This window comes from Oncorhynchus keta, chromosome 27, assembly GCF_023373465.1.
Source record: "Oncorhynchus keta strain PuntledgeMale-10-30-2019 chromosome 27, Oket_V2, whole genome shotgun sequence".
Lineage (NCBI taxonomy): Eukaryota > Metazoa > Chordata > Actinopteri > Salmoniformes > Salmonidae > Oncorhynchus > Oncorhynchus keta.
The window spans coordinates 24,401,984-24,429,159 of NC_068447.1; the positions used below are offsets into that span (position 1 = coordinate 24,401,984).

The 27,176-nt window shown below is 44.2% G+C and overlaps 1 protein-coding gene and 1 long non-coding RNA gene across 2 annotated transcripts; both read left to right on the forward strand.

Annotated features, from left to right (window-relative positions):
* Nucleotides 1-255: 255 nt before the first annotated feature.
* Nucleotides 256-26,005, forward strand: LOC118359640 (dysbindin domain-containing protein 2-like). The gene is made up of 4 exons (XM_035738218.2): nt 256-815; nt 19,695-19,844; nt 20,382-20,525; nt 24,659-26,005. The coding sequence occupies exons 1-4, from the start codon at nt 767-769 to the stop codon at nt 24,979-24,981; spliced, it is 666 nt and encodes a 221-aa protein (XP_035594111.1). The 5' UTR covers nt 256-766; the 3' UTR covers nt 24,982-26,005.
* LOC127912500 (uncharacterized) lies at nt 8,200-10,084 on the forward strand. Its single transcript, XR_008082953.1, has 2 exons — nt 8,200-9,546; nt 9,727-10,084. It is a non-coding gene; the product is annotated as an uncharacterized LOC127912500 (long non-coding RNA).
* Nucleotides 26,006-27,176: the final 1,171 nt, after the last annotated feature.

Sequence of the window (27,176 nt, forward strand, 5' to 3'; positions counted from 1 at the left end):
CTTGATTCAAATTTTTATTTTATTTGATTACATTTTCCTTCAAGAGCTGCTGAATATTTTCCTCATATTTACTATTTGTCAGTCACCCTGTCCCTTAGATAATTACAGATCTATATTTTTATACAGAGTAGGGGTTTTACTTATCCTGGTACGTTCCTCCACATTATGTAAGAAGCACTGCTCCACCTTATTCTATCACATGCTGTCCCCTCTGTGGGTGTCCACTTGGTACAGGCCGCACTGCCTTAACCCACACTCTCTCCCTCTGTTCCTAAGCTGCAGCTCTGCACCGCTCTGCACTACCCTACCAGATTTGAGAGAGAGAGAGAGAGCCGCAAGAAAGAGAGAGAGATAAAGAAAAATATAAAGAGATAAAGACAGAGTGTGATAAAGAGAGAAATATAGAAAGAGATAAAGAGAGAGAGAGAGAGCTGCTGAAAGAAAGTGTAGCAAAAGAGGACGGAGAGAGGGAACTACAAAGCCAAATCAGGTGAGAGAGTAAAAAATACAGGACAGACAAGAGGAGAACAGAAGGAGTGTTTTCCTGTGAGGCCTATCTCAATGTTCTTGTTTTTTAAGCATTCTCGACAGATCTAGAGACTAGATGACCAGGCTTTACACACCGCAGTGTCCTGTCCTGGAACTCTGACAGGAGTGGACACACACACTCATACACGCACTCCCTCTCTCGCACACATACCTGCATACACAGAGGGTAGACATTCTCCATCACTGTCTGCAACCCCCCCTCCCCCTCGATTGGACCATGTCCACATCCTCGTCTGGATCGACCAACCACAACAAGCGTCAGTCATGTGAGTAACTCACTTTATGTTGCCGGTCTCTACCAGCTCTGAAAGTAATTTAAAGTGGTAGTAGTTATTCCTAATAGACGGGAGGGAGTTCATCACAATGGTGCATTTATATTCAATTATGTAAACACCTGTCTACCACTGTCCTGTAAATTCCCCAAACTTACAGTAAGCATATAATTTCTGGCCAATAAGTTAATAATTATGCTTTAATTGTGATCCTAATCATACTGTAAATAGATTTTTTTTTTTGAATTTTAGGATATTAGGCTTCAGTAGGACAGTCATATTACACTGTAACGGTCTTTGGATAACTTTCCATGTCTAATTAATTGCTGTCTGTCCATCTTTCTGTACTGTAGATTGGTTTAGATTGGTTTAAACTGATACATACTGTACTAAAGAGATGGATACTGAGATTAGTCCGAAAATAAGATACATATATATTTAGTATTACACAATAGGTGTGATTGACACCACGGTCAGTGACAGAAAATGTATTTTTGATACAATAACCTGACGCTATTGTCACCGCAGCTTCACCGAATCCAAACCTCACCTACCTGGTTTAAGTTAAAGGAGGTACAATTGATGATGACATTGTCAAAGTGTTTGACCAGTAAGGTCCTCTGTGATTGGAAAAATGACAATAAGCAGGGATGTGGTTGACTTTGGTTTGTGTTTGGTTCATGTTGAACATGTGTGGTCCATCACAGGACCACCATGGTCAGAGTTACAATGAGGTCGTCACATGTGGTCCATGCTGCAGAGAGAGAAAGAGGAGGAAGGAGGGAGAACAGTATTAAAATATACACTACTTGGCTAAAAGTATGTGGACACCGAACATCTCATAAAAAAATAATGGACACCAATATGGAATTGGTTCCCCCTTTGCTGCTATAACAGCCTCCACTCCTCTGGGAAGGCTTTCCACTAGATGTTGGAACATTCCTGCGGGGACTTGCTTCCATTCAGCCATAACAGCATTAGTGAGGTTGAGCACTGATGTTGGGCAATTAGGCCTGTCTTGCAGTCGGCATTCCAATTCATCCCAAAGGTGTTCGATGGGGTTGAAGTCAGGGCTCTGTGCAGGCCAGTCAAGTTCTTCCACACCGATCTCGACAAACCATTTCTGTATGGACCTCGCATTGTGCACGGGGTTATTGTCATGGTGAAACAGGAAAGGGCCTTCCCAAAACTGTTGCCACAATGTTGGAAGCACAGAATCGTCTAGAATGTCATTATATGCTGTAGTGTGAAGATTTATCTTCACTGGAACTAAGGGGCGTAGACCGAACCATGAAAAACAGCCCCAGACCATTAATCCTCCTCCACCAAACTTTACAGTTGGCACTATGCATTGGGGCAGGTAGTGTTCTCCTGGCATCCACCAAACCCAGATTTGTCCGTCCGAATGCCAGATGGAGTCCAATGGCGGCGAGCTTTACACCACTCCAGCCGGCGCTTGGCATTGCGCATGGTGATCTTAGGCTTGTGTGTGACTGCCCAACCATGGAAATCCCTTTCCTAAAGCTCCTGACGAACAGTTAATGTGCTGACATTGCTTCCAGAGGCAGATTGGAACATGTTAATGAGTGTTGCAACCGAGGACAGATGATTTTTATGCTCAATATGCTTTCAGCACTCAGCGGTCCCTTTCTGTGAGATTGTGTGGCCTGCCACTTCGCAGCTGAGCCATTGTTGCTCCTAGACGTTTCCACTTCACAATAAGAGCACTTACAGTTGACCGGGGCAGCTCAAGCACGGCAGAAATTTGACAAATTGACTTGTTGGAAAGGTGGCATCCTATGACGCTGTCACATTGAAAGTCACTGAGCTCTTCAGTACGGGCCATTCTACTACCAATGTTTGACTATAGAGATTGCATGGCAATGTGTTCAATTTTATACACCTGTCAGCAATGGGTGTGGCTGAAATAGCTGAATCCACTCATTTGATGGGGGTGTCCACATACTTTTTTATTATTTATCATCATTAGTCATTTAGGTCAACATTGGATCATTCAGAGATCCTCACTGAACTGGAGAGAGTTTGCTGCACTGAAAGTAAAGGGGCTGAATAATTTTGCACGCCCAATTTTTCAGTTTTTGATTTGTTAAAAAAGTTTGAAATATCCAATAAATGTCGTTCCACTTCATGATTGTGTCCCACTTGTTGTTGATTCTTCACAAAAAAATACAGTTTTATATCTTTATGTTTGAAGCCTGAAATGTGGCAAAAGGTCGCAAAGTTCAAGGGGGCCGAATACTTTCGCAAGGCACTGTAATTTGCAATAAGCTAAATGTTAGCTAACAAAACCTAAGATGTGTTTGAAATGTGTTTGAGTGTTGGGCTGGGAAATGGGGGTATGTGTGAGGTTATTTGGCACCAGACCGTTTCATCTCTGGAGGTTTAGCATCTCTATTCTAAGTGTCTGTGAAGGTTATGGAGACTGAATTAGAGACCTGCTCTGATTGAACTAAATGTGCAGCCTTTGGGAAGGGATGAAGGTCAAACATTTACCCCTCACTGAAGTGCTTTAATGGCTCTAGGAATACAGGCCTACAGGATTAGCCCATGGTCATAGAGTGGACCTCCCTCTTCTGACTAAGGGAGAAGAGAAATGGAAGAATCAGAGAGATGGACAGAGAGATTAGCTAGAAGGAAGATGGATAACCGATCTTATCCAGTACTCTATTACCACTAAGCCTGAATGTATACTGACAGGTCTTCATAGCCTGTAAATAATGGCAGTAATACTGAGAGATAGGTCAGCTAGAAACTGTAAAGAGGTGGGGAAGACTATCACTGCACCCCCGAGGGGAGAGGATTGGGTGTGAGCCAGAGAATCTCTACTCTCTCTCTCTCTCTCTCTCTCTCTCTCTCTCTCTCTCTCTCTCTCTCTCTCTCTCTCTCTCTCTCTCTCTCTCTCTTTCTCTTACTCTCTCTCAAACACACACGCACGCACACACACGCACGCACGCACGCACACACACACACACACACAGTTTGCTACTGCTTGGCCCTCGCAAGATATGGTCAGGGAGACAAGCCCAGACCTGCGCACGGGAAGCCTACAGAGAGGAAGAGGAAGAGGAAGAGAAGAGAAGAGAAGAGAAGAGAAGAGAAGAGAAGAGAAGAGAAGAGAAGAGAAGAGAAGAGAAGAGAAGAGAAGAGAAAGGTCAGATCACGGATGGGTAACCATGGGGATGAGGGATAATCATGTGGTCCAGCTCCCCCAGTCAGTCTCCACACTCCCCTGGCCCCTTTAACCACTACCTCCCCCTCTTCTCTCTCTGCCTCTTCGCCCTCTCCTCTACATGCTGGGGAGAAATTCTTGGAGGGATTAATCTGCTACACAGGAAAATGGAGAGGAAAATGGATGCATCTCTAAAGGAAACCTATTAGCTTTTTGACCCGCAGAGTTCGTGCAGCAAATCAAAGTCTTTCATTGTGTAGCTCGCCTCAGGGTTTTTGGTTGTATCCTATTCAGTTCTACTTGGTCCTATTCTGTTCTACTTGGTCCTATTCAGTTCTACTTGATCCTATTCAGTTCTACTTGGTCCTATTCAGTTCTACTAGGTCCTATTCAGTTCTACTTGATCCTATTCAGTTCTACTAGGTCCTATTCAGTTCTACTTGGTCCTATTCAGTTTCACTTGGTCCTATTCAGTTCTACTTGGTCCTATTCAGTTTCACTTGGTCCTATTCAGTTTCACTTGGTCCTATTCAGTTATACTTGGTCCTATTCAGTTTCACTTGGTCTATTCAGTTATACTTGGTCCTATTCAGTTTCACTTGTTCCTATTCAGTTTCACTTGTTCCTATTCAGTTTCACTTGGTCCTATTCAGTTTCACTTGTTCCTATTCAGTTTCACTTGGTCCTATTCAGTTATACTCGGTCCTATTCAGTTTCACTTGGTCCTATTCAGTTTCACTTGGTCCTATTCAGTTCTACTTGGTCCTATTCAGTTCTACTTGGTCCTATTCAGTTTCACTTGGTCCTATTCAGTTTCACTTGGTTCTTTATGTTAAATAGATTATCTTCTGTAATTAAATAACGATAAATACACTCAGTCTTTCCATGACATAAACTGACCAGGTGAATTCAGATGAAAGCTATGATTCCTTATTGATGTCACCTTTTAAATCCACTTCAGTCAGTATAGATGAAGGGGAGGAGAGAAATGAGACATGGATTGTGTATTTTTTTCCATTTAGAGGGTGAATGAGCAAGATAAAATATTTAAGTGCCTTTGAACAGGATTTGGTAGTAGGTGCCAGGAGCACCTGTTTGTGTGAAAAACTGCAACGCTGCTAGGTTTTTCATGCTCAACAGTTTCCAGTGTGTATTAAGAATAGTCCACCACCCAAAGGACAGCCAGCCAACTTGACTTATCTGTGGGAAGCATTGGAGTAAACATGGGCCAGCGTCCCTTTGGAAAGCTTTTGATACCTGTTTTGTACACTCAGTGTATATAACATTGTAAAACTGTAAATATAAAAAATTACTGACTTTCTAGTCTTCTTTTGGTTGACCTCGATATACACAATGGCATTAAAATACATGAAATCATGTGTTTGCCTGAGTGCTATTGGGGTAAACACTCAAACACAGCTCACAGCTGAAAGCCTTTACAATGAAGGACAAAAACATCAGACATAAAGTACACTAAGGCACAGACACATGGGTTGCGTAACATCACTGTCACTTTTATTTTACTGACATGCACGCGCGCACGCACACACACACACGCACGCGCGCACACACACACACCCACGCACACGCACGCGCACACACACACACACACACACACACACACACACACACACACACACACACACACACACACACACACACACACACACACACACACACACACACACACACACACACACACGAACACAGAGCATGTGTATGGGTCCACCACCCAAAGGACATCCAATCAACTTGACTTAACTGTAGGAAGCATTGGAGTCAGCATGGGCCAGCATCCCTGTGGAAGGCTTTCGATACCTTGTATCCAGCCTTGAGTCCATGCCCCTACTCAATATTAGGAATCTGTTCTTAATATTTTGTACACTCAGTGAATATAACATTGAATAAGAATTTGTTCTTAACTGACTTGCCTAATTAAATAAAGGTTAAAAAAAATGGATCACTGTAAAACCTAGAGGGCTTGTCTATGCATTATGTCAGTGACGGAGGGCTTGTCTATGCATTATGTCAGTGACGGAGGACTTGTCTATGCATTATGTCAGTGACGGAGGGCTTGTCTATGCATTATGTCAGTGACGGAGGGCTTGTCTATGCATTATGTCAGTGACGGAGGGCTTGTCTATGCATTATGTCAGTGACGGAGGGCTTGTCTATGCATTATGTCAGTGACGGAGGGCTTGTCTATGCATTATGTCAGTGACGGAGGGCTTGTCTATGCATTATGTCAGTGACAAAGGGCTTGTCTATGCATTATGTCAGTGACGGAGGGCTTGTCTATGCATTATGTCAGTGACAAAGGACTTGTCTATGCATTATGTCAGTGACGGAGGGCTTGTCTATGCATTATGTCAGTGACAGAGGGCTTGTCTATGCATTATGTCAGTGACGGAGGACTTGTCTATGCATTATTTCAGTGACAGAGGAATTGTCTATGCATTATGTCAGTGACAGAGGGCTTGTCTATGCATTATGTCAGTGACGGAGGGCTTGTCTATGCATTATGTCAGTGACAGAGTGCTTGTCTATGCATTATGTCAGTGACGGTCTGTGGAAAGAGATAGAGCAGGAGAGGGGGAGGGGGGAGAAAGAGAGGGGGAAGACAGAGAGAGGGAGAGAGAGATAGAGGGAGAGAAATAGAGAGGGGGAAGAGAGAGAGAGAGAGAGAGAGAGAGAGAGAGAGAGAGAGAGAGAGAGAGAGAGAGAGAGAGAGAGAGAGAGAGGGAGATGGAGATGGAGATGGAGATGGAGATGGAGATGGAGATGGAGAGGGAGGGAGGGAGGGTGGGAGGGAGGGAGGGAGGGAGGGAGGGAGGGAGGGGGAGGGAGGGAGGGGGAGGGAGGGAGGGAGGGAGGGAGGGAGGGAGGGAGGGAGGGAGGGAGGGAGAAGATAGAGAGGGAGAGAGAGAGAGAGAGCTCTGCTGTCAGACTGCTGATCTGCTGCTGGCTATTGTTTTGCCATCAGAGCCAGAACTACGTTAATTTAAGACTGCTGATCTGCTGCTGGCTATTGTTTTGCCATCAGAGCCAGAACTACGTTAATTTAAGACTGCTGATCTGCTGCTGGCTATTGTTTTGCCATCAGAGCCAGAACTACGTTAAGACTGCTGGCCTTGCTGCTAGTGACATTACTCTATGTTGCTGTGGTCTTCGATGTTACTATTTTATGACCAGTAATGTCATACAAAATCTAATCACATCAAATTGTATTGGTCACATTCACATGGTTAGCAGGTATTAATGTGAGTGTAGTGAATTGCTTGTGCTTCTAGTTCCGACAATGCAGTAATATCGATCAAGTAATTTACAAATTCACAACGACTACCTTATACACACAATGTAAAGGGATGAATAACAATATGTACATATAAATATATGGATGAGCGATGGCCGTGCGGCATAGGTGAGATGCAGTGGTATAGAATACAGTATATACAGTGGGGCAAAAAAGTATTTAGTCAGCCACCAATTGTGCAAGTTCTCCCACTTAAAAAGATGAGAGAGGCCTGTAATTTTCGTCATAGGTACACTTCAACTATGACAGACAAAATGAGGAAAAGAAATCCAGAAAATCACATTGTAGGATTTTTTATTAATTTATTTGCTCTCTGGCGAACTTCAGACGGGCCTGGACATGTACTGGCTTAACACAGTGTCCAAGGAGGGGCCAGCAGTATACAGAATGGTGTCGTTTGCGTAGAGGTGGTTCAGAGAATCACCAGCAGCAAGAGCAACATCATCGATGTATACAGAAAAGAGAGTCGGCCCGAGAATTGAACCCTGTGGCACACCCATAGAGACTGTCAGAGGTCCGGATAACAGGCCCTCCGATTTGACACACTGAACTCAACCAGGCGAGGCAATCATTTGAAAAACCAAGGCTGTCGAGTCTGCCAATAAGAATGTTGTGATTGACAGAGTCGAAAGCCTTGGCCAGGTCGATGAATACGGCTGCACAGTAATGTCTCTTATCGATGGCGGTTATGATGTCGTTAAAACCTTGAGCGTGGCTGAGGTGCACCCATGACCAGCTCTGAAACCAGATTGAATAGCGGAGAAGGTATGGTGGGATTCAAAATGGTCAGTAATCTGTTTGTTAACTTGGCTTTCGAAGACCTTAGAAAGACAGGGTAGGATAGATATAGGTCTGTAGCAGTTTGGGTCTAGAGCAGTGGTCACCAAACTACGGCCCGCGGGCCGGATACGGCCCGTCAGCACATTTGAACCCGGCCCTCTGAACAATACCAGAGACGCTATCGAATTTTTTTCCTATTTGGCCTCCAGAAAAAAAATCCTAGGCCCGGCCCTGTCAAAGAGAGAACGGAATAATGGCGAAAAGGTTAGGTAAGAGAAAAATTGATTCAGAATGCAGGGTATTTAACCTGCAGTGGACAAACGATTATTTTTTTTGTTCAATGCAAAGAAAAGGCTGTTTGTCTCATCTGTCAAGAGACGGTGGCGGTATTCAAAGAATACAATCTTCGCCGACACTATGAATCCCGTCACAAAGACAAGTACGATAGCTTGCAAGGCCAAATACGAGCAGACAAACTCTCAAAGCTAAAAAGTGGACTACTATCTCAGCAGAATACATTTGTACGCCAAGCTCAGCTGAACCAGGCATCCGTTCGGGACAGCTTTCGGGTTGCTAAACTGATAGCAAGAAGCGGTAAGCCTTTCACTGACGGAGAGTTTGTTAAGAAATGTATGGATGCTGTCGCGGAGGAGGTGTGTCCCGAGAAGAAAGATGCGAGCTGCTACCCGAAATTAACGCATTTCTTCATTTAAAAGACAAAACGGTCCCAGAGCTGATCGACCCAGAATGGAAATGGCACCTCGCATTTTTAACAGACGTGACAGAAATACTTAACAGCCTTAACTTGCAGCTACAAGGCGAGGGGAAACTCATTTGCGACATGTATTCACACATAAAAGCATTTGAGGTGAAATTAGCGCTGCTTTTGGAACAAGTGAAAAAGCGCAACTTCGTCCATCTTCCTGCTACCCAAAACCTGTCGAGAGAGAACCCAGCGGTCCCGTTCCCAGCTGAAAAGTGCGTGGAAGCACTGGAAATGCTGAAGGCGCAGTTCGGTGTGCGATTCAGTGAACTACATGTTCATGCAAAAGAAATCCGTCTTTTTCAGAACCCCTTTGTTGCCGACATTGATGAAGCCCAGCCTTCATATCAGTTTGAGTTGGCTGAGTTACAGAACTGTGATGTTCTGAAAGACGCATTCAAGCCCAACAGTCTCATTGACTTCTATGCCGCCCTCCCAAACGACACATATCCAAACATCAAAAAACACGCAATGAAAATGTCCACAGTTTTTGGCAGCACGTATATCTGCGAGAAAACATTTTCTCGCATGAAACTGCTGAAAACCCCGATGAGATCAAGATTGACAGATGAACATTTGCATCAGTGCTTGAGACTGGCTGTAACTAGAATGGAACCTGATATTCAACTTCTCACCAGCCAGATGCAGGCCCACAGTTCACACTGATGAACATACATAGGTAAGCTCACTTTTCTGACTTGAATGAGTCATTCTGAGCATAAACAAATATAATCATAATAAAATCTACTGGGATAAAATCCATCTTTACAACCATACTGGTAGTGAAATGTATTGTGCTGTGTAGGTGCTGTATCACTTAGTTCAGTTTCTCAACCTGCTTCTTTTGTGGTTTTCACAGGGAAGTTGATGAGAGAGAGCTGCAAACAGCGGTGTCTACAAGCCTACTGGAACCTACAAAAGGATTATAAGGAAGGAACACAAGAACTTTAAGAGACTGCTCATATGTGTCAGAGAGATTCTGCTCTGACAACTGAGCTGAACTTTTATCTGTTAAGATTGTGCATGGCACGACAGAAAGTTAATGTTCCATGGCTTTTTTTTCTATGAAGAACCCAGAGAGGGTTATTTAGTTATTATTTATTTCATTAATAGTGTTATTATTTGTTTCCTGACTTTTTTTTCTGTAAAGAACCTGGAAAGGGTTATTTGGTTATGTGTGGCTTTCTGGAAAACAATACATTTTTTAAGCTCCCCTACGATCGTCACACTTTTTCTGTTACAAACTGACACCGGCCCCCCATCAGAGAAGGGAAAAGTTATGTGGCCCTCACAGGAAAAAGTTTGGGGACCCCTGGTCTAGAGTGTCATCCCCTTTGAAGAGGGGGATGACCGTGGCAGCTTTCCAATCTTTGGGAATCTCAGACGATACGAAAGAGGTTGAACAGGCTAGTAATAGGGGTTGCAACAATTTTGGCAGATAATTTTAGAAAGAGAGGGTCCAGATTGTCTAGCCCAGCTGATTTGTAGGGGTCCAGATTTTGCAGCTCTTTCAGAACATCAGCTATCTGAATTTGGGTAAAGGAAAAATGGTGGGGGCTTTGGCGGGTTGCTGTGGAGAGTTCCGGGCAGTTGACCGGGGTAGGGGTAGCCATGTGGAAAGCATGGCCAGCCGTAGAGAAATGCTTATTGAAATTCTCAATTATAGTGGATTTATCCGTGGTGACAGTGTTTCCTAGCCTCAGAGCAGTGGGCAGCTGGGAGGAGGTGCTCTTATTCTCAATGGACTTAACAGTGTCCCAGAACTTTTTAGAGTTAGTGCTACTGGATGCAAATGTCTGTTTGAAAAAGCTTGCCTTGGCTTTTCTAACTGCCTGTGTATATTTGTTCCTAACTTCCCTGAAAAGTTGCATATCACATTTTTTGAGAGGGGCATGCTTATTTAAGATGGTGAGGAAGGCATTTTTAAAGAAGGCATCATCTACTGACTGGATGAGGTCAATGTCATTTCAGGATACCCCGGCCAGGTCGATTAGAAAGGCCTGCTCGCAGAAGTGTTTCAGGGAGTGTTTGACAGTGATGAGGGGTGGTCGTTTGGTCGCAGACCCATTACAGATGCAGGCAATGAGTGAGTGATCGCTGAGATCTTGATTGAAAACAGCAGAGGTGTATTTGGAGGGTGAGTTAGTTAGGATGACATCTATGAGGGTGCCCGTGTTTACTGATTTGGGGTTGTACCTGGTAGGTTCATTGATTTCATTGATTTAATTTGTGTGAGATTGAGGGCATCAAGCTTAGATTGTAGGGTGGCTGGGGTGTTAAGCATGTTCCAGTTTAGGTCACCTAGCAGCACGAGCTCTGAAGATAGATGGGGGACAATCAGTTCCCATATGGTGTCCAGAGCACAGCTGGGGGCAGAGGGTGGTCTATAGCAGGCGGCAACGGTGAGAGACTTGTTTTTAGAGAGGTGGATTTTTAAAAGTAGAAGTTCAAACTGTTTGGGTACAGACCTGGATAGTAGGACAGAACTCTGCAGGCTATGTTTGCAGTAGATTGCAACAGCACCCACTTTGTCAGTTCTATCTTGGCGGACAACGTTATAGTTAGCGATGGAGATAGCCTACAGAGTTCTGTCCTACTATCCAGGTCTGTCCCCAACCAATTTGAACTTCTACTTTTAAAAATCCACCTCTCTAAAAACAAGTTTCTCACCGTTGCCGGTGAGGTATATCTCTCTGGTCACTCTCTCTATCTCTCAAACCAATTCTTCCTTTGGCCTCCTCTCCTTACAGTTCTCTGCTGCCATGACTGGAATGAACTACAAAAAATATCTGAAACTGGAAACACTTATCTCCCTAACTTGCTTTAAGAACCAGCTGTCAGAGCAGCTCACAGATTACTGCACCTGTACATAGCCCATCTATAATTTAGCCCAAACAACTACCTTTCCACCTACTGTATTTATTTGGCTCCCTTGGCTACCTGTTGAACACACATCCTCAGCCTTTGCCACCTATAGGAATTGAACGACTGCATAGGGCTATGTTTTGGATGACTGGCTGCGAATGTTTATTGAATTGTTTTATTTCTGCCTTTTCTATTCCAGACATTCTGAAATTCACTAAAGCATCCCATGTATGTAACTTTAGTCTTTCACTTTTTAATGATTTTGCACAGACTTTGCACATTCTTCCACTGCAAATCTACCATTCAAGTGTTTTACTTACTATATTGTATTTACTTCACCACCATGGCCTTTTTTTGCCTTTACCTCCCTTATCTCACCTCATTTGCTCACATTGTATATAGACTTATTTTTCTACTGTATTATTGACTGTATGTTTGTTTTACTCCATGTGTAACTCTGTGTTGTTGTATGTGTTGCACTGATTTGCTTTATCTTGGCCAGGTCGCAATTGTAAATGAGAACTTGTTCTGGTTAAATAAAGATGAAAAAAATATATATATATAAGAAAAATGCTGAGCTGTAGTTAATGAACAGCATTCTTACATAGATATTCCTCTTGTCCAGATGGGACAGGGCAGTGTGCAGTGTGATGGCGATTGCATCGCCAGTGGACCTATTGGGGCGGTAAGCAAATTGGAGTGGGTCTAGGGTGTCAGGTAGGGTGGAGGTGATATGACCCTTACTAGTCTCTCAAAGCACTTCATGATGACAGAAGTGACTGCAACGGGGTGATTGTCATTTAGTTCAGCTACTTTAGCTTTCTTGGGAACAGGAACAATGGTGGCCATCTTAACGCATGTGGGGACAGCAGACTGGGATAGGGATTGAATATGTCCAGAAATACACTTATAGATACTGTGTGATGGGTACAGACTATATGGATTTACATGTATCATGTCTATGCAACAGCTACTGTAACTGAGTGTTTAACTTTGTGGTAGTCACAGAACACCCACTGACAGAACTCTGGCCTGGCTGCAGTATTCTGACCTCACCATCTGGTCTCTGCAGATTAAGAAAAACATGTAACCATGAAAATGCATTCATTTAATAAGTAGAGTTTGTGGGATAAAAGTAATAACATGACACAATCACCAAATGAGAATGGGAACCTCCATTAAATGCATATTTGGTTTATGTGACCCAAACTCAACAGTCAACAGAAGCACTTACCCAGTGGAAATGTTGAGTGCTCTGAAGAAAAGCCACTGGGACTTATGTGTTCTTTTGTGGCATTATTGTATAACCATGCATTGGCTTATTATTTTGGACCGTTGGTTAAGACAGTGTGTCAGAGGTGCATGGCATATATCAGGACACAGATGCAGCAGGGGTCTCACAGTCACATTCAAGCCCAATTGATGGGAATATTACTCACTGTTGTCCCCATTGGCCGGTTTTGAAGGCATTTCCCGACGTCCTCAGGACATGGAAAGACGTACAATTTCAACGTCAAAATACACTTTATGACACTGTCATGTAGCATTATGACCGTCATGTGTCACTTTACTTAGACTAAGATAAAAAAAAACTTTATGACATTGTCAAGAAGCATTATGGCCATCATAATCATATAAGCCAGATAGGCCTATCACGTACATGCCATTATGTCAGTCATCAGTCAAAAAGAGGGTGTCTTCTCCTGTTCCTGAAATCTGCTCCGGCATTTATCCCAGTCATCAGCAACAGAGCATTGGGGTAGGTGCAAGTCTGACATCAATGTGTGAGCAGTAACAATGATAATTAACAAAATGTTAAACAACATAAACAGACTGTTGACAAGTAGGCTATGGTGTAATGGAATGTTTTGCCTTGTGTGATTGGTTTTGTGGGTTTTTACACTATAGTGTTGTTGTCACCACCAGCCATAAACTAACGCAATATATGTCACAACAGGTTTAAATATATGTGTCATGACAGTGTTATGATCATATTATAACAGGTTATGACCGTGTCATAACGTGTTATGATGCTGGATGTTAACTAAAGTGTTACCAAACTTACATACTTTACACCAGTTTCCCAAATACTTCTACATGGCTGATGAGTCTTGACATATACATAATCACTAATGGCAAGTTGAACAATGAACTCCCATACTCAGTGTCTGACTCAGTCTCATTGCCCTTGACTGAACTGGCCCTGAACGTCAAGCCCAGTCTTTGAAGTTGCCCACTTAGAGATGAATGGAGAATGCATCATTATTATACCACGCTCATTATACAATGATCACTCATTACATTAGATTCAGATGCCTCTGATTCGTGAGTATCTATCTGTGGAACCTTGTCTGAGCCAGCCTACTTACAGAAATTATGAGGGTACGTTTAGATGATATTCCAGTTCATTTAATATTTCTACATGTTGAAACATCATTAGTGGACTAAGACAGATGCAGGGAGTGGGAGAACAAAGTTTCTCTGTGTGTGTGTGTGTGTGTGTGTGTGTGTGTGTGTGTGTGTGTGTGTGTGTGTGTGTGTGTGTGTGTGTGTGTGTGTGTGTGTGTGTGTGTGTGTGTGTGTGTGTGTGTGTGTGTGTGTTTGTGTGTGTGCGTGTGTGTGTGCAGCGTGCATGTGCACACCCGTGTGTGTTTCTGCTTGCCTATATGTGTGGGACCTCTTTGACAGATCCGTGGGTTCGGTGGCTAAGGGCGCTGTAGTTTACATAAGCTGTACAGTCAAGTCATCATCAACCGTCTCTTAGTCGAACGACACCGCTGGTTCTGCTCACACTGCCCTACCCGGTGCTCTGACCTCTTTCTCCCCTCTCTCTCCAGATGAAATCTCGCGTCTTGTGACGGCCGGCCGCCCAACAACCTGCCCGCTCGACCCTATCCCCTCCTCTCTTCTCCAGACCATTTCCGGAGACCTTCTCCCTTACCTCACCTCGCTCATCAACTCATCCCTGACCGCTGGCTACGTCCCTTCCGTCTTCAAGAGAGCGAGAGTTGCACCCCTTCTGAAAAAACCTACACTCGATCCCTCCGATGTCAACAACTACAGACCAGTATCCCTTCTTTCTTTTCTCTCCAAAACTCTTGAACGTGCCGTCCTTGGCCAGCTCTCCCGCTATCTCTCTCAGAATGACCTTCTTGATCCAAATCAGTCAGGTTTCAAGACTAGTCATTCAACTGAGACTGCTCTTCTCTGTATCACGGAGGAGCTCCGCACCGCTAAAGCTAACTCTCTCTCCTCTGCTCTCATCCTTCTAGACCTATCGGCTGCCTTCGATACTGTGAACCATCAGATCCTCCTCTCCACCCTCTCCGAGTTGGGCATCTCCGGCGCGGCCCACGCTTGGATTGCGTCCTACCTGACAGGTCGCTCCTACCAGGTGGCGTGGCGAGAATCTGTCTCCTCACCACGCGCTCTCACCACTGGTGTCCCCCAGGGCTCTGTTCTAGGCCCTCTCCTATTCTCGCTATACACCAAGTCACTTGGCTCTGTCATAACCTCACATGGTCTCTCCTATCATTGCTATGCAGACGACACACAATTAATCTTCTCCTTTCCTCCTTCTGATGACCAGGTGGTGAATCACATCTCTGCATGTCTGGCAGACATATCAGTGTGGATGACGGATCACCACCTCAAGCTGAACCTCGGCAAGACGGAGCTGCTCTTCCTCCCGGGGAAGGACTGCCCGTTCCATGATCTCGCCATCACGGTTGACAACTCCATTGTGTCCTCCTCCCAGAGCGCTAAGAACCTTGGCGTGATCCTGGACAACACCCTGTCGTTCTCAACTAACATCGAGGCGGTGGCCCGTTCCTGTAGGTTCATGCTCTACAACATCCGCAGAGTACGACCCTGCCTCACACAGGAAGCGGCGCAGGTCCTAATCCAGGCACTTGTCATCTCCCGTCTGGATTACTGCAACTCGCTGTTGGCTGGGCTCCCTGCCTGTGCCATTAAACCCCTACAACTCATCCAGAACGCCGCAGCCCGTCTGGTGTTCAACCTTCCCAAGTTCTCTCACGTCACCCCGCTCCTCCGCTCTCTCCACTGGCTTCCAGTTGAAGCTCGCATCCGCTACAAGACCATGGTGCTTGCCTACGGAGCTGTGAGGGGAACGGCACCTCAGTACCTCCAGGCTCTGATCAGGCCCTACACCCAAACAAGGGCACTGCGTTCATCCACCTCTGGCCTGCTCGCCTCCCTACCACTGAGGAAGTACAGTTCCCGCTCAGCCCAGTCAAAACGGTTTGCTGCTCTGGCTCCCCAATGGTGGAACACACTCCCTCACGACGCCAGGACAGCGGAGTCAATCACCACCTTCCGGAGACACCTGAAACCCCACCTCTTTAAGGAATACCTAGGATAGGATAAAGTAATCCTTCTCACCCCCCTTAAAAGATTTAGATGCACTATTGTAAAGTGGCTGTTCCACTGGATGTCATAAGGTGAATGCACCAATTTGTAAGTCGCTCTGGATAAGAGCGTCAGCTAAATGACTTAAATGTAAATGTAAATGTCTTAGCTCTTAGTTACCGTGGTATTCCTGTGTGACTCTCTTATTAGAGCGACCCCCCCACCCCACCCCCTTCGGTTTGTGGGTGTCTCCAATCCCATGCCCTTCTGCATAGGGCACAATCCAGGCTGCATGGCACGAGACACACATAACTCTCAGCCTGCCTCCTAAAGCAGACAGACCTCACAGAAATGGTTAAATACAGCAAACATTCTCAAGCTCTTTTTTAATTAAATATACAGGCTGAATGCATCTTTTCTCCATGGTAATATCCCCTATATCAACAGATGGTCTAACAAACTGGAGTCTGAAAAGGTCTCTGCCTCCAACAAATGAGCGAATTACAGGCTTCTAGAAGGAATGAGTGACAACTTACTAACTTCAGTATCAGGAGTGTTGATTGATGACACTTGTGATTGACAGCGTGAAAACAGACCATATAAGAACTCTGAAGAAGGATGGTCACTCAGATGGCAGAAGTTAGTGTTTAAATGTTTAGCTGAATCCACAGCCAAGTCCAATGTCAGGTCATTTGCATGCACACACATGCAGTCATGCACACACACACAGTCACACACACAAGATCACACACATGCACACGCAGTCACACACATACACACACAAACACACAAGCAGTCATGCACACACACACAAGGTCACACACACACGCAGTCACACACACAGGGGGTGACATGAGTCACAGTGTCAGCTCATTAAGCCCAGTGGGAGTGTGACTGGAGTGTGCTGAGGAGGACATAACACAGTTATACAACCCCAGCTGGTTAGCCCAGGACAAGACAGGACTGACTGGAGGTGTGCCTGGGGACATGTGTCCTCCCTTTCTCCTGGGAATAGACTGCAATTTGTTACCCACATTTTGGATTTCAGAATGGCTCCAGTGAAATGGCATAAATTACATTCGCGAAAGAAATGCATAAATCAAATCAAAGTTTATTTGTCATGTGCACCAAATACAACAGGCCTTACAACGACCTTACAGTGAAATGCTTACTTACAGGCTCTAACCAATAGTGCGAAAAAAGGTGTGTGTGTGTGTGTGTGTGTGTGTGTGTGTGTGTGTGTGTGTGTGTGTGTGTGTGTGTGTGTGTGTGTGTGTGTGTGTGTGTGTGTGTGTGTGTGTAGGTAAGTAAATAAAACAACAGTAAAAAGACATTTGAAAATAGGAGTAACAAGGCTATATACAGACGCCGTTTAGTCAGGCTTATTGAGGTAGTATGTACGTGAACGTATAGTTAAAGTGACTATGCATATAAGATAAAGAGAGAGTAGCAGCAGCGTAAAAGAGGGGTTGGGGGGGCACACAATGCAAATAGTCTGGGTAACCATTTGGTTACCTGTTCATGAGTCTTATGGCTTGGGGGTAAAAACTGTTGAGAAGCCTTTTTGTCCTAGACTTGGCACTCCGGTACCGCTTGCCATGCGATAGTAGAGACAACAGTCTATGACTGTGGTGGCTGGGGTCTTTGACAATTTTTAGGGCCGTCCTCTGGCACCGCCTGGTGTAGAGGTCCTGGATGGCAGGCAGAGGTCTCTGACCTCCTTCCTATAGGCTGTCTCTTTCGTTGTCGGTGATCAGGCCGACCACTGTTGTGTCGTCTGCAAACTTAATAATGGTGTTGGAGTCGTGCCTGGCCATGCAGTCGTGGGTGAACAGGGAGTACAGGAGGGGACTGAGCATGCACCCCTGGGGAGCTCCAGTGTTGAGGATCAGCGTGGCAGATGTGTTGCTACCTACCTTCACCACCTGGGGGCGGCCCATCAGGAAGTCCAGGATCCAGTTGCAGAGGGAGGTGTTTAGTCCCAGGTTCCTTAGCTTAGTGATGAGCTTTGAGGGTACTATGGTGTTGAACGCTGAGCTGTCGTCAATGAATAGCATTCTCACATAGGTGTTCCTTTAGTCCAGGTGGGAAAGAGCTAGAGATTGCAATAGAGATTGCAATAGAGATTGCATCATCTGTGGATTTGTTTCTGCGGTATGCAAATTGGAGTGGGTCTAGGGTTTCTGGGATAATGGTGTTGATGTGAGCCATTACCAGCCTTTCAAAGCACTTCATGGCTACGGACGTGAGTGCTAAGGGTCTGTAGTCATTTAGGCAGGTTGCCTTTGTGTTCTTGGGCACAGAGACTATGGTGGACTGCTTGAAACATGTTGGTATTGACACACTCTGACCATTATTTGAGTTGTTTGTTTCTATGTTTTGTTTGGTCAGGGTGTGATATGAGTGGGCATTCTATGTTGCATGTCTAGTTAGTCTGTTTCTATGTGTTTTGGCCTGATATGGTTCTCAATCAGTGGCAGGTGTTTGTCGTTGTCTCTGATTGGGAACCATATTTAGGTAGCCTGTTCTGTATTGTGGTTCGTTGGTTATTGTCTATGTGTAGTTGCCTGTGTCTGCACTTGTTGTCATAGCGTCACGTTCGTTTTGTTGTTTTTGTTTAAGAGTTCTTCGTGTTTTTTCGTCATTCAATAAAATAATGGATTCACACCACACTGCGCTTTGGTCTACTCCATTCAACGAACGTGACAGGTATTACAGACTCAATCAGGGACACGTTGAAAATGTCAGTGAAGACACCGGCCAGTTGGCCAGCACATGCCCGGAGCACACGTCCTGGTAATCCGCTTGGCCCCACAGCCTTGAGTATGTTGACCTGTTTAAAGGTTTTACTCACGTCGGCTCCGGAGAGCGTGATCACACAGTCGACCGGAACAGCTGATGCTCTCATGCATGTCTCAGTGTTGCTTGCCTCGAAGCGAGCATAGAAGTGAGTTAGCTCGTCTGGTAGGCTCGTGTCCCTTTGTAGTCTGTAATAGTTTGCAAGCCCTGCCACATCCGACGAGCGTCGGAGCCGGTGTTGTATGATTCAATCTTAGCCCTGTATTGACGCTTTGCCTTTTTGATGGTTAGTCGCAGAGCATAGCGGGATTTCTTGTAAGCTTCCGGGTTAGAGTCCCCCACCTTGTAAGCGGCAGCTCTACCCTTTAGCTCAGGGCGAATGTTGCCTGTAATCCATGGCTTCTGGTTGGGGTATGTGCGTACAGTCACTGTGGGGACGACGTCCTCAATGCACTTATTGATAAAGCCAGTGACTGATGTGGTGTATTTCTCAATATCATCGGAAGAATCCCGGAACATGTTCCAGTCTGTGATAGCACATGTTTTATTACATGTTCAAAGAAATGCATTGTTATTGGTCTCCTCATCCTGAGTATATCCCACATGTTTTAAATGGGTTTTCTCAAACTTATATCTATGCAATCCAATACATTCAGGTAGTCCCAAGCTGAAAATGTTGATGTTTTACCGCCCTCTGTTGGCCTGACAATGTAAACCTCAACCTATACAACACATACCTGTTGAGGATTTTGATTGACATTTGGGTTGTATGTGTTATGTTTTGATTGCTAGTGGAGACAGACAACTCTCAGATTGTGTTGGATAATGACTCAGCCCAGCATCTGAAACTGAGGGAGAGACAGCGCTTCTTTGAGGAGGTGTATCAGCACGATATGGACATCCTCCTGTCCTCGGCTCACCTGCACATTGACAGCAGGAAACGTGAGAGATGCTCAATACGCACACCTACACACACACACACCTACACACACACACCTAGACACACACACCCGCACACTCACAACCACACACACACACACCCCACATACAGTCTTGTACAGCTAACCTTGTGGGGACACACAACTCAATCCCATTCAAAATCCTATTTTCCATAACAGCTAACCCTAACCCAAAAACCTAACCTTAACCATAAACCTAACCCTAGCTCCTAACCCTAACCATAAAACTAACCCTAGTTCCTAACCCTAACCCTAATTATAACCTTAACCCTAAACCCCTTAGAAATAGCATTTGACCTTATGAGGACCAACAAAATGTCCCATTTTGTGAAATGTTGGTTATTTTACTATTCTTGTGGGACCAGAAGTCCCAACACGTACACAAAGGATAAGCCTCTATTATGTCATCTATGGACTTATTAGAACGCACATTACAGTCCAAATAAACAGCACATCATTGATTTAATGATAAGTAGTAAATATACAGCCAGTATCTGAGTGTGATGTGTTGTCCATACAGCTCCCATGGGCAGTATCTCCTCTATGGAGGTGAACGTGGACATGCTGGAGCAGATGGACCTCATGGATATCTCTGACCAGGAAGCTCTGGATGTGTTCCTCAACTCTGGGGCCAACAACAGCCCACTGGCCTCCCCTTTACCAGGTAATTATGCCACCTTCCTAGCCCCATAAATAACATACCTACCGGGTGTGCTTTTAGGGGAGGGGACCCATAATAATTGGTCACTTCGTTTCTTAAAATAAGGTTTAAATGTGGAGAGATTTTCTTTCTAGAGTGGAATGTACAATTAGCCATTCTAGAGTGGAAATCAGGTCATTATAAAAAAGGAACAAAAGCAGTAGTGACTTTATACTTAGAATTTGAGGAGGATCGAGGACATTTGGGGAAAAAAATACCATATTTTTCATCAAGCTGTTAGTAATTTCCCTGCGCTCACTATAACATTGCAGCACCAATGTGCATTGTTTACGTCTGGCATCAGCAAGCCCTAAGTTACGCCATAGTCGAGAGCTAGCTAGTAGCTAGCTAACAAGTTCATATATGCACAATAGCAGCACAATTAAAAACACAGTCTTACCCTTTTCAAATGAATAACTCCATTGTGAAACATGCTAGCTCTAGTATGCTTAGTTAACTTGAAAATGTCTATGTATTCTTCTCTGAATTAAAAATCTCTCTCCCTATATTGATCTTCTGAATCAAGCATGTGGGCTACAGCATGTGAGATTATTCAATTATTTGATTGGATGGGAAAGAAAAAAGTACTTGCTACTTTAAGAGATCTGATTGGTTACCTGTTCATTCTCCCTGGGTTTGAACTGGAGTCAATGGAGCTGGAGGACAAACTTTGCCCTCCTCTGGTATATGAGGTGCTGTTGAGACTACCTTGCAAAACCTTTTTTTTTTGTGACATGCATTTACATTTAAGTCACTTAGTAGAAGTTATTTTACAGAGCGACTTACAGTTAGATGTTTTAAGATATTTAGTATATCAAAAAAGTATACATGTTTTCATTTTTCATGCTTCTTTTAAAAATTGTTTTAAAAAATGCATATAGAGGAGGATGGTCGCACACTTCCAACAATGACCAGTCTCTTCTGAACTAGAATGTAGAACTGTTCTGTACTTGAGTGCAAAGGCCTATCAGTTCCAGTGGTGGTTACAGTGGTGGTTCTAGTTGTTCTAGTGGTGGCTCTAGTGGTTCCAGTGGTGGTTCTAGAGGTGAATCTAGTGGTTCTGGTGGTTATAGCGGTAGTTCTAGTGGTGGTTCTAGTGTTTCTAGTGGTAGTTCTAGTGGTTCTATTGGTGGTTCTAGTGGTGGTTCTCATGGTTCCAGTGGAGATTCTAGTGGTTGTTATAGTGGTTCTTGTGATGGTTCTACTGGTAGTTCTAGTGGTGGTTCTAGTAGTTCTAGTGGTAGTTCTGGTGGTTCTAGTGGTAGTTCTAGTGGTTCTAGTCTTGGTTCTAGTCTCGGTTCTAGTGACGGCCTACAGGGAGGAGGTGAGGGCCCTCGGAGTGTGGTGTCAGGAAAATAACCTCACACTCAACGTCAACAAAACTAAGGAGATGATTGTGGACTTCAGGAAACAGCAGAGGGAACACCCCCCTATCCACATCGATGGAACAGTAGTGGAGAGGGTAGCAAGTTTTAAGTTCCTCGGCATACACATCACAGACAAACTGAATTGGTCCACTCACACTGACAGCGTCGTGAAGAAGGCGCAGCAGCGCCTCTTCAACCTCAGGAGGCTGAAGAAATTCGGCTTGTCACCAAAAGCACTCACAAACTTCTACAGATGCACAATCGAGAGCAGCCTGGCGGGCTGTATCACCGCCTGGTACGGCAACTGCTCCGCCCTCAACCGTAAGGCTCTTCAGAGGGTAGTGAGGTCTGCACAACGCATCACCGGGGGCAAACTACCTGCCCTCCAGGACACCTACACCACCCGATGTTACAGGAAGGCCATAAAGATCATCAAGGACATCAACCACCCGAACCACTGCCTGTTCACCCCGCTATCATCCAGAAGGCGAGGTCAGTACAGGTGCATCAAAGCTGGGACCGAGAGACTGAAAAACAGCTTCTATCTCAAGGCCATCAGACTGTTAAACAGCCACCACTAACATTGAGTGGCTGCTGCCAACACACTGTCATTGACACTGACCCAACTCCAGCCACTTTAATAATGGGAATTGATGGGAAATTATGTAAATATATCACTACCCACTTTAAACAATGCTACCTTATATAATGTTACTTACCCTACATTATTCATCTCATATGCATACGTATATACTGTTCTCTACATCATCGACTGCATCCTTATGTAATACATGTATCACTAGCCACTTTAACTATGCCACTTTTTTTACTTTGTCTACATACTCATCCCATATGTATATACTGTACTCGATACCATCTACTGTATGCTGCTCTGTACCATCACTCATTCATATATCCTTATGTACATATTCCTTATCCCCTTACACTGTGTATAAGACAGTAGTTTTGGAATTGTTAGTTAGATTACTTGTTGGTTATCACTGCATTGTCGGAACTAGAAGCACAAGCATTTCGCTACACTCGCATTAACATCTGCTAACCATGTGTATGTGACAAATAAAATTTGATTTGATTTGATTTGTTCTAGTGGTTGTTCTAGTGGTTCTAGTGGTAGTTCTAGTAGTTCTAGTGGTGGTTCTAGTGGTGGCTCTATTGGGGGTTTTAGTGGTGGTCTAGTGGTTCTGGATGGAACCTTATTATCTCTCTGGTTTTCCTGCTCCTGTCATTGTGACTCTACAGGTTTATTAACTCATCCCTGTCCTCTTACAAAACTCTGCTGCTCTACCCTCACCCACAGAGACTTCACAATCTGATTGGTGCAGTATCACATTTAAGATGTGAAACTAAAGATAGAAGTATGACACAAGAGATTGAACCTGCTTTTGTATTATGTGTGTGTGAAATGTCTGCATCACCCAGAAAAGGGTGTTGTGTTTCTCTTTCATGCAAACTGACATATGGAAAATAGAGATTCTGTTATCAGAAGCAATTTTATTTACCCTGGCATCAGATCACTGTGGTGAGAGAGAGGGATCAGGGGTATCGAGAGACTCTCGGTGGAAATCGGTGCAAACCTTTTGGTTTGTTTTATATATATCAATAACTCAGTATGAATGGAACAGTTTTATTTGTTAGACACCATTGACATACTGATATTTCTCTATTATAGCCAATATTACTGTCATTAACTGGTTTACCCATCACACCCAATAGAAACTCATTACAAACAGTTGAGGAATGTTCACTTGAAAGCATGTGATTTGCCCCACCTATCATCAAGGGATATATGGTCACACTTTATTTGCTCTACAGATGGTCATACTGTCTGTTGATAAGTAACTGTTGATAAGCAACTGACGATCTGTTGATAAGCAGCTGCTTGCTAAGGTTACCGTTAGGTTAAGGTTTAGATTAAGTGCTAGGGTAAAGGTTAAGGTTAGAGTTAAGGCTAGGGCTAGGGTTAGTAGATAGTGTGGTTAACCGTGGGTGTTGGGTTGAGCGTGCAGAGATTGACACAGAGACAGGGAGGTTTTAGTCAACAAAAACAACTTTACTAGGACAGAAAATAAACATAACAAAGAAAATCACTTTGGTTTGGCGTGGTCCTTCTCCTCTACTTTTGCTTGGTGTCGTCTCTCCCCGTTCTCCCTCACGGTGTGCCACAGTCCTCCTTTTATTTGGCCTCCACTCCTGGTTGGCACTTTCCCCTAATTACCTCCACTTGGAGCTGTCCGTGTCGGGGTGCCCAGCTGCCGTATTCCCAGGAGAAGGAGCCAACGTCGCCTCACGTACCTCCCCTCTATTACCATTCCCCGGGGTAGACCTGCTGGGATACCGCAATAGTTACTTGAAATGTTACTGATAGTTTGTAGAACATCTACAGATGGACTATCCAAATAAAGTGTTACCATTTTTTCATCAGTCTGTTATTGCATTTGATTTAATAATAGCGATGGTATCAACAGAACATAAAACTTCCATCTCAAATGTTACTGAGAAAATGGTGAGGTACTGTGAAAGGATGGTAACTGTAAGTGGCATTTCAAATGATCCCAACAAAGACTGTCTGGATTGATACAAATTCCTTTCAGTGGTAATTACAGTCTTTTCATATCATTTCTATGCGTTGAATCTCAGTGTCATGATGTTTGTTCCTTTTCCTATTATTTTCTACTCATGTCTTCTGTCTGCTCTTCTGGCCCACACCAGAGGTAGACGATGAAGAGGAAGATGAGGAAGACGAGAGTAAAGAAGTTGTCTACAGGGAGAGTGTGCCAACTTGCGACATTCGCCAGGGGTCAAAATCTCGCATGTCATCCACCTCTTCCGGCTCCAGTGACACCAGCGGGGGCGGGACCGACACCCATGTGATCCAATCAGATGATGAGGAGGTGCACGCAGACACCCTGTTGCTGACCTCCGTGCCTCGAACAAAAGATGAAGAGGCAGAGGAAGAAGATGGAGAAGTGAGGCCTGTCCGCTCCGTTGTCATAGAGACACAAGCCACTTGCTGTTCTGACTGTTGTCAATGACAACAATGAGATGGTAAACAGACTAACTCGGAGATCCATACATATACAGTACCATCACTTCCTCTTTACATGTTACTGACTCCCCTGGAATTCCTTGTGGGAAACCCCTGGCATGGACAACCGTTGTTATTCTTTGGTGTGTTGTTATGGGTCAACCCACTGGGCACAGACACCATTTAAACGTCAAATGTTTATTTACATTTGGTTGAAATGTCAACTAATGGGAATTCAACATGAAATAAACAAAAAATGTCACCATGTCATGTGATTTAGGTTCAAAGTTGGGTGAAAGAAAGACTAAATTCCCTTACGTTGAAGACTTTTTGCAAATCGAATCAGTTTTCCACATTTGATTCATTGTCATCAGATTGCATTTTTGGGTTGAAATGATGTGGAAACAACATTGACGCAACCAGTTTTTGCCCAGTGGGAATTGATTCTCTGCGTAACTACGAAACTACTTATTGATGACTCCTCATTGTTTCTACTTAGCACTATTATAAGGAACATTCAGTTCTCACTGTTTTTTTCTTCTGTTGCTTCAGAGCAATATACGTGTATTGTGTTCAACCATTATCAAGGTGCCAATATTGTGTTCTCCATATTTATCATACACAGAATATCATTGTTTGAGGGAGGAATGTCCAGATGTCTGTCTCACACAAGAACCTGTGAACAACTGCTTTAGTGAGAATAAATTCTAGATCCAATCCTATCCATTCATTAATGCTGCTATATAAACACTGAATTCTAACATGACTCTTTGCTGCATGATTTGGAACAGTTAGTAGAGGAAGTCTCAAGCGGTTTGGTTTCATTTATTCTCAGTCAAGGTATTTACCTCCCTTTATGTGACCGTTGACAGAGGATCCAACATGTAGTAACATAACACAGTCAACTCACACACACACACACACACACACACACACACACACACACACACACACACACACACACACACACACACACACACACACACACACACACACACACACACACACACACACACACACACACACACACACACACACACACACACACACACACACACACACACACACACACACACACACTAGTCTACATTAGCATACTGGATTCTCTTCTTTGGTTTCTGCTATTGCTATTCCCTCCAGCTCAGGACACCTTGACCACGGCCATTTCAAATCTTTAAGTCAGTTATCTACAGTAGCTACATACATTTTTTTACTTATAAGTTAATGACATGTACCAATTGATTCTTGAAGAATTTTATACATGCCTCGTGAGCTTAGCTCAACTGCCGTACCCCATCAGAGCCCAAAATGTAAGCTTGTTTACTTTGTGAACAAAGTAAATGTAAACAATTTCTCCAGACCCATACCTCAGCTTGCCCCTTTAAGAGGGTCAGAAAGATTTAAGAGTGGTATTTAGAAGTACAATCATCCCTGTGTGGCATTCCCCTATGTCAGAATGAGTTAAGGCAATGTCTCACCAGAACAACACCTTGGTATTGGTAAAGGCCTTGGTCTCATTCAGACAATACCAGCCAGTTACCGGAAATTCACGACACTAGCTACTAGACTAGGGAGGCGTAACCATACCCAGACTTTTGTTTCTGCTTGGTTGGAGCAAAATCCTGCACCCACACCTGCCATCACAAGGTAAGATTTCCCACAGTTTTAATTCAGTACATACTGATGTTTTAACTGTAAAAGAAAAGTAGAGAACAGGAGTGAGCCACACAGTCCCCAGCCTCATGTTGTCTGGTTATACTCATCTCATCTGAGTACCATGAAATGCATGCCACATTGTAAATGCACTGTATGTTCTGATCATCTGCTATGAGGTGTATCATTTCCAGTTTTTTTCCTGGCACTTCAGATACAATTGTATGCCTATCTATGCATGATCAAGTCTTGTGAGGACAAACAGGGCGTCTTTCCTCCCTGTAGCCTCCTATTGAGCTGAATGTTGAGGGTTGGATATGTAGACACTGTAGAAACTTGGCACACAAAGTGGTTTATGCCAGTTTTTCGGGTGTTAGAGTATATCAACAAGCTGGAATGGTTTGTGTATGTGGGTGGGGGGGGTGGGTGTGTGCCTGGGTGTGTGTGCATGTGTTCATTGCAAGAGAACAGTAGAGAGCAGCCTCATGTTGTCTGGTTGTACTCCTCATCGGAGTACCATGAATGTGACTGTGTATGTGCTTTCTGGTT

Excerpts from the sequence above, each read along its gene's own strand:
- LOC118359640 (XM_035738218.2), top strand. The coding sequence starts at position 767 with ATGTCCACATCCTCGTCTGGATCGACCAACCACAACAAGCGTCAGTCA. Across the intron at positions 816-19,694 it reads CCACAACAAGCGTCAGTCAT|TGGAGACAGACAACTCTCAG; the intron begins GTGAGTAACTCA and ends TTTGATTGCTAG. Across the intron at positions 19,845-20,381 it reads GCACATTGACAGCAGGAAAC|CTCCCATGGGCAGTATCTCC; the intron begins GTGAGAGATGCT and ends TTGTCCATACAG.